The 14,324-nt window shown below is 41.8% G+C and overlaps 1 protein-coding gene across 9 annotated transcripts in view; it reads right to left on the reverse strand.

Moving 5' to 3' along the window:
• LOC109408167 (uncharacterized) overlaps nt 1-14,324 on the reverse strand; it is a 47,656-nt gene continuing 33,332 nt past the window's right edge. The window contains exons 2-17 of one of the 9 annotated variants that reach the window (XM_029872885.2): nt 10,348-10,963; nt 9,871-10,285; nt 9,665-9,807; nt 8,837-9,136; nt 8,700-8,765; nt 8,547-8,639; nt 7,674-8,366; nt 4,481-5,053; nt 4,246-4,424; nt 4,040-4,179; nt 3,553-3,807; nt 3,342-3,492; nt 3,010-3,285; nt 2,556-2,956; nt 944-1,069; nt 1-808 (exon numbers count right to left, since the gene is read on the reverse strand). In XM_029872885.2, the coding sequence (XP_029728745.2) occupies nt 760-808; nt 944-1,069; nt 2,556-2,956; nt 3,010-3,285; nt 3,342-3,492; nt 3,553-3,807; nt 4,040-4,179; nt 4,246-4,424; nt 4,481-5,053; nt 7,674-8,366; nt 8,547-8,639; nt 8,700-8,765; nt 8,837-9,136; nt 9,665-9,807; nt 9,871-10,285; nt 10,348-10,777 (4,290 nt within the window). In that variant the 5' untranslated portion in view covers nt 10,778-10,963 and the 3' untranslated portion in view covers nt 1-759. Of the gene's footprint in view, nt 839-943; nt 1,070-2,555; nt 2,957-3,009; nt 3,286-3,341; nt 3,493-3,552; nt 3,808-4,039; nt 4,180-4,245; nt 4,425-4,480; nt 5,054-7,673; nt 8,367-8,546; nt 8,640-8,699; nt 8,775-8,836; nt 9,137-9,664; nt 9,808-9,870; nt 10,286-10,347; nt 10,964-14,324 lie in introns of all 9 variants that reach the window. The other 8 variants (XM_029872884.2, XM_029872889.2, XM_029872886.2 and 5 more) reach the window with 8 other exon arrangements.

Below are 14,324 nucleotides of genomic sequence, written 5' to 3' on the forward strand. Positions count from 1 at the left end.
AGAGTTAAAGGCATTTATTTTACATGCAGATTTATATATTTATTATAATAAATGTAAACTATTTAAAATAAACATTAAAATGAAATGTGACTATTGTGAGCTAATGTTTACAATCCGATCAGTGTTCGGCAATTGTTTTGCAAATATGAACATTGATCGCGAAACGTATTCCGAAGAAAAGTGTATGAGTGATTTTCATTGCTTACAACATTTTTGCATCCATAAGGTAATATTTCGTACGTTAAGGTGTCTCTTTTCCGGATTGTTTGTTCATTCAAATGGATCATTCCTTATGCTACTTATGCCTATACGAATAAATTAAGAAGAGATTCGACGACTATACAGACCTCATCGGCATCAGCCACGCTCCAGTATGTTATCAATCTTTGGTAGACAACTGTTCTGCTGTAAACAATATTTCTCCAAGGGCAAGGAAAAAGTGTATTCACATTTTCGATTTTCTTAGAATAAAGAATCATAATGCGGCCATTAGCGGTCCGCTGCTATCTCTATAGCCATCACAGAACTTAAATGTATGAGCTTTCATCTGTCATATCGTAGGATATATGCTCCTTTACAGTACTTCCTTAAGTTTATGTGTGTAGTTATCCATGTTGATTCTAAATGTTAGCTTTCATTTTTTGAACTTATTCTAAAACCATCATCGGCGACGTTTTTGCTCAGTTATCTCAGAGCAAAAGCCAACAAAATGATTACGAGTGTATTCTAATTAAATCTAGGGCGCAGTTTTCTTGGGATTCAAACGTTATTGGCATCGGTTTGGTCTACGGCGATGCTACGCAGCGATCTGAAAAAGGGGTTCAAAGGCGTTTATATTCTGCAATTATAGAAGCGAAGGTAGGAAAATTTTAGAATGGTCGTTTCATGCCAAATGAGGTTCGAGTGAAGAAAAGTTTCTGAAGGAGGTTTATTGTAGGCTTACCTTGATCGTTCAAATAGGGAAGGGTCGGTGTAGATTGGTTCGCTGGGGTCATCAAATTCACTTTTGTTACCGTTGTTTCTGGAGATTGGATTCATCACAGGGATTTGACACATTCGGGATAGGTTCCTGAAATAAGAGGTAAAGCATTTTCAGGAACAAAAAATCGAAAATTCAAATATCAAACTAATCACTTTAGATTAATTGAAGCAGCGAAATAGTTAACCTTCTTTTGATGACTAGCTAGGAAGATTCTTTGTTGGGAGTGTATTGATCGGCGTAGTAAATTAATGGTGAGCAGCTGCTAGACTTGTACGGAAGTTTCTTAGCATTGAATGGCGCGAACCGTAAATAGGAACCGTGAGCGCAGCGAATTTCAGAAGATTTAATTTCAGGAATTCATAACAACAAATAGGCTCAGTGTACCAGTTATGGCTATATTACCTCAAATTCGCCATAGTTGATTTTCAACCTTTAAAGATAGGGTAAATGTACCAATAGTGGTGCTATTAGTAGCTCCGTATAGTGAAATAATTGAATTAAATTGATAAAAACACAAAATAAAAAATCTGAAATCGTTAATCGATAGTTTTTTACTTAAATTCGCTAGAAAAAATGTAAAAACTATTGTTTATTTCAGTTATTGCTAATAAATCACTTGCACCAACTATAGGTACACACGGTTCCTATTATGGAGGTAAAAATTAACATCGGTTCCTATAGTGGCGCATCCCATTGAATTCTTATGGGACCCACCACTATAGGAACACTACCACCACTATAGGTGCAAAGGAGCAAAAAAATTAAGGAAAACCATTGTTTAAAATAGGTTTTTCGGTAAATCCTGAACACAAAACTGAACTAATGTTATTATTTAGGTATGATGCATCTATTAAAATGTCATTTGCAAGATTTTTTGTCGAAATAGTGCTAAATTGCCACTACCACCACTATTGGTACTACCTCCACTAAGGGAGCTTTTACCCTACAAATCAACAAGAAAAAAACGTTCACAAAAGATGATCGCAATCATTCAAACTTCACAATTTGCTCAAATTATGATAGAAACAAAGATTTTTAAGAAATAAATCATTTTCCTTAACTTTTCGGCCTCCTTGCACCCTATTTCGCCATAGTGTACCAGTTATGGCAAATCCCATAAGAAATGCATGTAAATAGTGCGGAGTGGAACCCAAATTAACAAATGTGTCCATAACTGGTACAGGGTTCCTATGTGCACACGCCGTAATAAATACTAAAAGTAGTTTTGACTTCGTTTTTTTATATTCCTGTAAAGTATGAAAACTAATCAATCTTTTGACATATCAATGACACTCATCGGTCTTCCTCTTATTTTTGTAGAAATAGTTTTTCTTAGGTAGTGCGATACCTGGTACAGGCACCCTATTTTATTGTCTTGAGATCATTGTTTGGCGAGAAAAATAGCAAATATGACGTGAATATGACCTATTGTCGCGAGTGCAATGTGGGTGCGATCATCCCATGAGATGGAACATCATTACTTCTATAGAATTCCTATTGTGATTATATTCTGATTTGTTCAACAAAGACATGTTTGTCTGTGATTAGAAAATATTCAATTATGTGGTCTTACCCTGTGGCAAATGTTTTCTGGAGTCCGTTTCCGAAAAGCGACAGTCCTGGTGATCGTATGTTTCCATCTCCACGAGAAGACGATGTTCCTCTGCCTGATGCATGAAATTGACTACCAGACACGTTATGCAACGCCGAAGGAGTAAACGAGTTCACCGGAGATGTTCGATCCAGGGCACGGTTTTTCATAAACACCTTCCAATATCTCCGATAAGCTAGCCCAGAGGCGAACGTGATGCTGACGAGAAGGATCATAAGAAGAATCAACGCACTCAGTAATCCGTAATATTCCGAATGCGTCAAACATACGGCCTCTTGTGGAGCCACCATCTTCCTGGCAACCGTGTCCTGCTGCATCTCTTCACGCGATTGGAAGACCTGTAGAGTATGAAAAGCACGAGACTTTCGATTACTTTTTGAATTGAAGCTTGGTTATCATGAAGGCTCTGAATTACCTCAATCATTTCGCGCACTTGTTCGGGCATCTCGCTGGCGTTTGTTTCAAGATCATCGGCAGTAGATTCTTCGCCATCCTTCGTTGCATTCTTGTTCACCTTCAAATCATGCATAACTGTTCCATTGACTACCGAAACCTCATCTTCGTCGTCATCCATATCTCTGCCAGTTAGCGGCTCAGCTGTTCCATCAAAATCTGTTCCATTCTCTGGTACGGATCTCCTTCGCCGTCCGAAAGATGGTTCCGATCGTCCACTGGGTCCTGGACAGTAAGCCTGAAAAGACATATAGTTATAACGCAAGGCTCCAAACTGATGATCTAGATCCTTACCGGTTGACAACCTCCTCGGCAAGTTCGGACCGTTGCTTCGAATACCAGAAAGTTGGACTCTGGAATCTTGAATGCATTGAATCGCGCTTCCAAAGCATCGTTATCTCTGGAACGTCCCAACTCTGGGAATACCAAATTATCCACTGGACAGCTGTAAGAAGGAGAATTGTGATCCTCTAGTTCTGAAGAATAGAAGTCCTTTTCAACTCACCCATAGTTATCGATCAGTTGCACACTTCTTCCAGAGTAAGGATCTCGCGCCACCACGTTCGTTGCAAAGATGTCCGTTGCATGGCTGTAACCATCCTGCGACTCCAATCGGAATGTCAACGGATCACCAACGGCAATCGTAGTCGTAGGGCGTCCCTGATACAGAATCATAAGCCGCACTTTGTTGCTCATCGAGTTTTCAGCCGGTAGATATTCGATCGGAATCGGACTGCCTGACCTGTCAATTTCATTGAAACTACGTTTCAGACCGAGGAAATCGTACGTCCTTTGTCTTATTTGATCTTGTATCACTAGCGATTGGGATGTACCACGAAAGTGATACAAGATTAAATAGTCAAAGGTTGGTGGGATGATGGGTTAGTAGCTAAGCTACTATTTCTATTGTCAGTTATCTAATTGATTTCCATGCATCGAGTATGCTAAAGGCATGCAGTGAAGTATGGTTTAAGGGTTTCGCTTTATCTTACCCTGCTCCTATATAACCAGAGGTAACAACGGCTTCTCCTGGTCCTCGGAACATACAAGTTAGGTTGAATCGCTTGTCTCTACCAGTCTGGACATTATCAGAGAATTGCACAACGATGATATTGGTCATCGTGTCTCCGTACTGGAAGAAAAAAGAAGACAAAGGGTTTAGCTTTCGTTCCTGTCCGATATTTAGATGAAAACTTACCCTTTGCGTACCACACTCTGGGTATCCTCCGGGTCCGCTGATTCGAAGAACATTTACCGTCCCTCCATTACCTCGGAAGAAACAACGGTCATAGAATCCGTATGCATAAATCCTTCCAACAAATCCTTCTGGCGTTTTCAAGGTAAATTCCATGCCGTCTTCGTTGCACAATTGCCCAACTACAACAAATCTCGATTAAAGAAAGCTCAATATTAAATAAACACCTTCAACTAACCATCCAAACATTCATCTCCTTGACCCCGCCCCGACGATCTCTCGTAGTAATCCGAGTTGTCAGATTCGAACATTTGGCTGCTGGATATGTCTAGATCCCGTGAATCTCTGTCGCTCAACTCGCAGTTGCCTTCCGTCTCATAGGGCGCCGATTCTCTGTAGTTGAAACTGCGGCACATGAAGTCCCTCGCCGCGACGCACTCTTGTTGACAAACTCCCAACGACGGTGCATTGATAACCCGCCGTATGAACTGCTTGCGCATCTTGCGCTTGGACGCCATCTGCTTGAAGCTGTCGTAGCCATCGCACCGCGTTTCGTACGGCCGCTGAGGCCCGAAACCGCCGAAGCCGTCACCTCCGCCCAGGGTATTGTCGTATCCGGAACTGGATGGTCCATAGGGAATTTCAAACGGATAACCGCCTCCGTCGGGCATACCCGGTCGGCGATAACCGCGGTCCCGATCTGGGAAGGCCGGAAGTGGCATCGGCGGTGGGATTCGCCCCACTCCCGTGGGTGGATAGTACGGCCCGTAGCCACGGTTATCGCCGTATCCACGTTCGTATGGATCGTAAGCTACAGAATTATAAGTTCATCAATATTTTGGAACAATTTGACAATGATTTTTCATAAGCGCCTAACTGACTTGATCGATTTCTCTTCCACGACTCTCTCTTTCGCTAATAACTTGATCAAAACAAACAAAATCATTATTCTTTTTGTTTCTATAGCAAGATGTAGTCGAATTCTTCGTATTTTATCAAAAAAAATCTTTGGAAAACTCAATATACATTCTGTAATAACACAAAGAGAGGATCGATAAAGAGAATCCGAAAATGTCAGTTAGGCCCTAATGAAAAATCATTGTCGAATTGTTATTGTTGGATGTCTAGAACACTTGAAATACAGCAAATCTTCCATCTTATTTGTATTACATCTAAGATCCATATATTCTACTAGGGTTAATAATTAGGATCACCAAATCGTCATTGCGAAGCATGCCAGTATAGCAACTGGTAGTCGTTACGGTGGACTGTACTGGCAGGAGTATTGATATAGGTTTCCATGAATCCAGCACCACTGGCATCGCCATATAGGCTGCCATGACTAGAAGGCGGATGAACGGATTAACAAGCAGCAGCTGGGAACCGGCATGGCAGCTTGATGGCTCAAATTACTGTGCGAGTGCTGCTAAAAAGGGAAAGCAGTCAAGACTACCACGATGAAGACTACCACGCCCAGCGGGTACGTGATGCACCCTTTAAATGAATTTGGTCGCTTTGCCGTCCCGTCCCTGCAAAAGAATAAGTTGGAGGCTGCCAAGATAATCCAGGAAAATGTTCGGCCGTAAGCCTCAGGTCATTTGGTCGGACGAAGGTGGGGAGTTCACCAATAGCGAGTTGCGGAATTTCCTCAGAGCCGAGGATATTATATTGCAGTTTAACGCCTCCTACTTACTCCAAAACGGTCGCTCACCGAAATCGTTACCTGCATGCTGCTACATGTGGATATGGATAAACTCTAAGGGCACTATTCAGTGGGTTCCGGAAACCGGAAGTGGCACATCTGTTCGTTTTCGCAAGTGAAACCTGCGTCCTTGTACCTTAAGTTAAGCAAAGTACGAAAGCTGATTCATGTCGACCGAGCACGAAGGGTACTGGTTCGTTGACGCAGAAACCTGCGTGGTCACACGAAATGCTAAGTTCGTAAAGCTTGGCAACTGGACGTCATCTGTGGGGGTTCCTGACATGACGAATGACCAACATGATCCGGTGAGAACAACTCTGGAGAACAACTGGACAAGAATAGTAACTTCATTGAATTCGACAAAGAAGCTTTCTCGGACCCGGCATATGAGGAATTCTACGATGCTGAGTAAGAACGCAACATGGCCTCCGGCGTTTGCTAAGAAGAAATTGCGACAATCTGCCACGGTACCTGGACGACTGTTTATTGGAAGAAGTTGTCGAATTTGTAGCCAGTGCTAACGAAGAACTGAACAACTATAGAGCTGCCAAGAAGGATTCGAAGTGGCATAGCGCGATGATGGACGAGTTAGAGTCTCACTTCTTCAAGATGGCAACCTCTATGACGTGCTTGACGAAGAGATGTTCATAATGCAACCACTCGGGTTCGACGTACTAGGCAAGGAGGAGCTCGTCTGTAAGGGAATCAGAACAAATCCTATCGTTCCTGTTGCTTTATGTCAATGATTTCCTCATCGTAGCAACGAAAGCGAAGATGGAGGAGATCAACAAAGGCTTGCAGAAAGAGTTAGAGCTGACATCCTTAAGTAATGTTTACCACTGGCTCAGGATGTAAATCACGCGGGATACGGGAGTGATCAAGGTCTGCCAACGGAGTTATATTAATATACTACTATTGTGAAGCGCGGGATGAATTGGGCGAACACGTCCAAGTCTCCAATGGATCCGATATATCTAGAAGCAGTCGGCGATGAAGAAGTCTTCGATCAAGTACCGCAGTCTGGCCGGACGCCTACTCTACATCTTCGTATTGACTCGATCCGATATCACCGCCTGTACAGCAACCTGCCTTACTGCCTTTGGAGCAGTCTAGCGCTCTGTGACAGTATGACTGGATTGCTGCGAAACACTTGCTGTTTTACTTAACCTTCCTAATGCATTACGTTGGGAACAGGTTGCTGATCTAGTGCGCATGCCCCTAATGCACAAGGAGGGTTAAAATGGTCAAGGACTAGTGTTTGCGACTTGGAGGTGATGCAAGTCAACCGCTGATTGGACATTCGAATGCCGATTAGGCAGGCGCAGGAGGAACGTGGCGGGGTTCGTACTTTCGTTCAGAGTTCGCTTGGGTTATTTTAAGAAGTTTTAAGAAGATGTCAAAATGCCCAGTTTTTTAAGGTTAAAGAACCTATAAATGTGTCTTTCACTTCCGACTGTGGCTTAAATAATAAGATAAGATAAGAGTGAGCAAGATCGTTTGAGTGCGTATTACTTATGTTGCAAAAGTGACAATGTTCGTCAAACTTTGGAACGAAGTATTTGATTAGACATCCCACCTGGTTATATTTTTTTCCCTTCGGCATCTTTGATGGAAGCATTACTGTATATCAAGTTTCCAAAGTGTTACACAGGACACTGATGGAATAAAATGGCAACACAAAACATGTAACATAACATGAGTTATCATAAGGAATGAAACAATTGATTACCATTGTTGTATTTGTGCGGAAGCAGTGGTATCTGATGTTGTGATGTCGGGTAGCGACCCTGTGCCGGGATCGGTTCCATGGGGTATCGCGAATCGGGTGCTGGGTAACGGTTATTATCGATTGGTCGCAAAGGAGGTGGGTAACGGTCAGTGGTGTATCCACGATCCGGAGGTGTTCTGGGAGGTGGTGGATAACCTGCCTGATAGTTGGGATACATTTGTGGCATGTACGGAGGAGGGTAGTGGGTTCCTGTCGGTGCCAGGGGGTATCGGTTTTCTGGTCGCATTGGTGGATACCTTGAGTCGGGAGTTGGTGGTGGATATCGAGAGTCTGTGGGATATCGAGAATCGGGCGGGTAACGTGGATCCTTGGGATACCTATTGTCAACTGGGTATCTGGAGTCGGGAGGATATCGTGAATCGGTTGGGTAGCGAGTATCGGGTGTTGGAGGGAATCTTGGGTCTGTGGGATATCTTGAGTCCGGTGGAGGATAACGCATGGGAGGGATACCAGGGTAGAGGTCGGGTTCACGATCCGGATACCGATCTGTTGGTCCGTAGCGATCCCCTGGAAACCGATTGTCGTATACCGGTGGATATCTTCCATCGTAATCCGGTGGATAACGATCTGTTCCCGGGCCCATTGGATAACGATCCGTTGGTCCAGGATATCTGTCAGTTGATGGATAACCACCTGGAAAGGTTTTACTGGTAAGTGTGACGAATGCAAGGTGCTCAACATGATCAGCACGTATTTTGGTGCTTTTTTGGTTTTGCAAAGGTGTATTTGTGTAAAACGATTACTTCACATATATGATTTATGTTAAAACTTCTTTACATGTACATCCATATTGAAAACGTGAAACACACTTACCACCATAATCTGGCCTCATTCCAGGAGGATAGCGTTCTCCTGGTGGAAACCGACCAGGAACTCTATCGTCTGGTATTCGATCACGATCACGGTCTGAAAATATGTGTTTTAGTTCAGCGTTATGGTCAAGTATTAGTCGACATCTGATTTTACCTCCATAAGGTGGCCTCCAGTCAGTCGGGTCCGGTCTGCCATTGGACGAATCGGAATCTCCGCCCACTAAATGTGCTTTAAATAGTTTAATAAAAATATACCACATTTAGAGACTACGCAATCTACATGATACTTACGCATTAGATTTTCATAGTAATCATAGTCTGCATCGTAGATGATGCGCATTCCATCCCGTTGGTTGTATCGACTGAGACGGCAGGTTCGAAAGCGGTCGCTATAGACCGCTGAACGGCACTGGAAGCTAGTCTGCCGGAGACACTCGTCCAGACACTCACTCAACGACCTTCCCGTAATTTCTGAATGAAACTCTCCACCTAGTCTAGAGTTACGATACCTCTGAAAGGCGGTATCTGGACGTCTGCCGCTAGCGAACAAGTGTGATGTAACGGAATTTTCCGGATAATCGGATCCGCGTTCTAGGTTACGACAATAACAAGGTAGTGCATTACAAAACAGAGCACGGCAAGTTCCGCTCCCCGAACCCCCCGGAGTGTTTCTCACAACTCTCAACAACACTTGTGCAATGGGATGAGTTAAACAACACAATCAACGGGTTAAGAATCGTCAGAAGAGGTGGAGATTCCATAAAGGAAGGGGTCTAACACAGTGCGCAAGTCAGGAGGGAGTGAGTCTCTAGATCAAACACGAGTACCTCGGCTCCCTTGGCTCTCGGACCCGTCTCAGGATACCAACGGACATGGTTCTAGAGAAAATCTTCGTTAAGGCAAAAAGCAAATTTTGTCTAGCGTGCTGGTAGCGATCACTTAACCGTAAAGTTAGCGTGCGAAATTGCTTGATACTACTTGTGCGAAAAACCGAACAAATGAATTCTTGGATGAATGAAGTTCTTCTGACGACCCGGGGGGTTCATTGAATGAAAGGGGAGTGACAATTACGGATGCATTGAACTGAAAGCAAAAGCGTGTTTCTTGTTAGATACTTACGATTATCCAGGCACACCAAGTCGTAGAAATGATGAGTGGGACTAGAGCTGATACTGAGATCATCTTTCTGCGATACAGAATCCTCCTCCGAGAGGATGCACTGCTTCGTTTGATCGTCGAATTCGATCGAGCGGCAGAAATACCTGGGCGAAAATTGATGGATCAAATAACAGTCAAACGCTTTCGCTCGCCCGTGGGCCACTTACTTTTCAGCCCTCAGACAAAGTGATTGGCACTCTTCCAGAGTCATGTTGTTGAAGATCTCTACTTCGAAGGGACCACCCAGACGCTTGTTCTCTTCCTTCACGTATACCACCAATCCATCACAGCGCCGTTCCGCATTCAAACAGGTGTTTTCCAAATAATCCGAGTTCGGATCATCTTCCAGCAGTTCCGGATGGGTACGCCGGGTGAACCGACTCATGGAACAGCTCCTCAGAGTGGAGTCGTAATTGGCCGATCGGCAAACGAAGGAAAACTCGTTGAGGCACTTGTCTTCGCAATCCGAGCGATTGGCGGCAGTCACTTCCTTGATGTCGGATACTGGCAGTTTTAGTTTCTTCCTTGGGTGTCTTTCGAACACATATCGCCGGCTTGGACATTCACGGTCCGGTCGACTAGCTGTAAGATAGAATGATTGTCAGACATTTTGGTTCACCAGGGAAGTGTACGCATTCACTTACAAGACAGACACACTTCGGTAAAGTGAACGCTGTTCGGCACGAGCATGAGATTTCCTATACCCTCTGGGGCGGCTTGCTCCCGCGTAAGGTAGCAAGTAGATTCTTCATATTCGGCGCTGCCACTAAACGAGGCTATCCTGCTTCCGGGCTGGAAGTCGAAGCTCGTACAAGCGCGCCCTAAGTTGTTGGACGCCGTGCGGTCCCGCAGACACAAGTCCTGACACTTCTCTAGAACTCGGAACGGTGGGGCTGAATCTCGGACCACGTCGTCGTCGAAGCCTTGCAACTGTTGATTTGGCAGTCTTTCATATAGTACCCGACCCTGACCATTGTTGCAGGTGGTTTGACCTAATACTAACACTAATCTAGCTAACAGTACTATAACGGCGATGTCGGACACCCCCGGAAGTAGCTTTTGTCTCTTACGCATTATGATTTCTTTTCTTATCTTGACCCTCTTTTACGTATTCTTGGCTCTGGACTTGATAATAACCTCATGCTCCCATCTATTGATGGGCGGTTTTTATCGCTTTTGATCGTTTGTTAGCCAAAGTTCAAATAGTTCATCACGGTTTTCGACCATCTCAGCATCTCATGGAATCTCTGCGTGAGCAACCTGGAAATGAAAAGAGACGAGTATGGAAGACGAATTAATAAATCGTCGATTGTAAATTAGTGTGGCTTCTGATAGGCTTATTCGTTTGCAGTCGAGTAGGTACAAACTCTACCCCAGCAGCAGCAGCAGCAGTTTTTTCGGGCATCGCGTGGTGATTTAACAACTGACTGACTGTGGCGTAACGTGATGAAAAGCTATTACCATGATTGATCATTGGATCGGAGGCACTGCAAGGGAAGTTATTATTGTCGTTATTGCAGGCCATCGGTGTGAACAGTATGAGCGTGTGGCACACCGCAGGCCACTGATCAGCATTCATGTGTGACGAAACGACTGAATATGGGGGAAGAATTGGGTCGAAACGAACTGCTTTTTTTGGTTCTTTGAAGTTAATTGTTGACAGTATTGAGTGCATTCATGGTGTGAAAATTAGCATGCCCATATTTTTTTTTTAAGTTTTGTTCAAACTCGAGAGTTGATTGTTTTGCTATATTGGTCACATTTCCAAATCTGGAGCTCGATTTGAATAGGTTGTATGTGCTTTTGTCGATTAAAAATTCAATCAGTTGGATTCGCTTATTACAGCGAAAACCGTTGAAATTGAACAAAATTTATACATACAGCAGAATCCTCACAAAACAGGCTTTCTGTTCCATCATTAAAAGTTTGCAAAATATCTGCCATATTGCTACAATGACTAAAATAAACTGATCGAATTTTATATCGACCAAAGCACATACGACCTATTCAAATCGAGCTCCAGAAATAATCCTAGATATTGAAAAATGTTTGACCCTTCAAGTTATATTATATACTATGAGATAAAATTAATGTCATTCTTAGTTAAGTGTTCCTTGAGTACTAACTTAAAACATCCTTTTCCAATTGTCCATTTTTGCGCTAGTGTTTCGAGAGGGGAGGCATCACAACTAAGAAAGACGAGAAAATTACTATTATTACGTAAAGATTCTGGACCATTTTCGGAATTTAATCCAGATGTCCTTAGCATGATCTTGCTAAATAATTACACTATTCAGGTAACTGTGTGTGCTAACAGGTGAACTGTTAGGGTCAATATTTAGACAAAATGAATCTGCTGTTTTAAATACTTGTAAGCCTGTGTTAGGGTGTTAGGTTTGTAAGTAAAAATATTTCAGGGGTGATAGAGGACCATAATTGGTGAAAAAACAGAATTCTACGCATATGGTAAAATCTGTAGGGGAGACTGAGGAGACTTGATCCCTGAGGAGACTTGTTCCCCCCATATTTGCTCGGAATCAAAAACATTTTTTTCTAGCATAATTTTTCCAAAACTTCTCCTGGACAAACGACTATGTTTTGGCTGCAAGTGATTTCGATTGTACATTGCATTGTTTTTTAACGGCTGATGGTTTGTTTTCAGTCCTTCAGAAATCTTTTAGGCGATTCCGAAAAATCTCAATAACTTTGTGAAAATTAAACCAAATCGTGTCAAAATTTCACAGCACATAGTTTAAATAGAATAATTTCAAATTTATTTATCCAAATATAGCTGTTGTTAACATATTTTAATTAATTCAGCTTAGTAAACACAACAGTGACATGGGGAGACTTGATCCCTTGGGGGTTACACACACATTATACATGTGAAAAATAAAATTCTATTCGGAAGCCTCTATTTACTTGGAATTCTAGTCTATTCAACGATAAAATGTGTCAGATAATTATAACTTTAGTACAAACCAAGAAAAGGGGGATCAAGTCTCCCCATTTAGAAAATACGGCATATCCTTGAAAATTTAAGGAAATCTTACAATTTCAAACACTCCAAATACATCGAAAATACAAGAAAACTCGAAAAGAAAATGAATAGGAAGACTCTGGAATTATTTTCCCTTTAAATAAACCATGTGCTCAAAGGTGGATCAAGTGTCACTCATTTTTGAAAAATACATCATAAGACATGCCTCCATAAAAACACAGTTTTGAAAACTTTAACAATAATTTAAAGGCCTTCTGTTGTGTATTAACTTGCAACAGATGTTTACCTGCCATTTTGTACGGAAATTGGATCTAGTTTTGTGTTTTTTTCTTAAAGATGCAGGCAAATTTTGAAAAAGGGGTCATGTCTCCCCAGTCTCCCCTACCGATAAGAAATAACTGATTTTTTCATGTTTTGTCAATGCTTGCCTCAAACTGGTCATAATTTGAAAATGGTCAAACATAGCGCAGTTTTCAAGGCTCATTTGAAAGATAATTGAAATTTCTATCAAATAACATCCATTTGCTTAAATGAATTATGTATTTTACTAGAGCGAAAACGCTCAAAAGTAGTGCCTTCCAATGTGTTTTTATTAATTTCCTTTAAAAAATGTGTGATGTGTATTCGGTTTAGTCGCGCGCGACGTCATCGGTCTGTTTATATATCGTCGGAAAGATCAAAATCGCCTGGATCGATATTTATTGGTGAGCTCGTTCCATATTGTTTCAACATGAAACAAGCAATATTTTCCATGCATTTATTCAACTGATATTGGAAAGTTCGTCACGTCATGTGGTGGGTGGCCCAAGTCACTTTGACTCCAATCGCCTAATTTATTCATAACATTTCTCTTGAATTTCTTGTTAAATTCAACATTTCAATATTACCTCAACAGCAGCCCTTTTCGACAGACGTCTTTAGGTTTCGACTATACCGAATCTGATACTGTAATATAAAGTAAAATTAAATATAAAATGTGTTATGTTTTAGTCGCAATGAAAATAAGCGATTTAATTTTAATATAAGTTGCATGACTCACATCATGTTCCTTTACTTCCCCGCTTTAACAAAAACTCCATTGCATGACACAAACTCGTATATTTTGCTCTATAACTTGAAGTACTACAGGTTCTAAAGTGTGATGTGCTGGAGCAAATCTGAGCCCGAATTAAGATTTAGCGACCCAAAATCTGTCAAAGACGCATATATGTGCTTCTTAGAAAAAAAAAGTTTCGATGTGTAATTTTTGTCTGTGTGTAATTGATATTTTAGTCATAGAAAACGATATACTACAATTACGATATTCGAAGAACAATTACAATATTGGGTTTCTCATCAATTTTAAGACAACTGTAACAATTTGAGAATCCACAGAATCATTAATTTCTAGCGACATTTCTCACTAATCAAACTTATTTTGTTTACCTGCTGAGCATCTTACACCTCTTTCATGAACTCAATCGAACTTGTGCTGCGATATTCGACTGTGATAATATTGAATTTGGGCCGAGTCTAAATAGGTGCAAATGTCGCAATATCTTAAGTACATTGACAAATTTAACAAATTTTTGTATAAACAATAAGCGCAATAAACGCAATAAACTTTGTAGAAGACACAAC

The sequence above is a fragment of the Aedes albopictus genome, chromosome 2 (assembly GCF_035046485.1).
Source record: "Aedes albopictus strain Foshan chromosome 2, AalbF5, whole genome shotgun sequence".
NCBI classification, from domain to species: domain Eukaryota; kingdom Metazoa; phylum Arthropoda; class Insecta; order Diptera; family Culicidae; genus Aedes; species Aedes albopictus.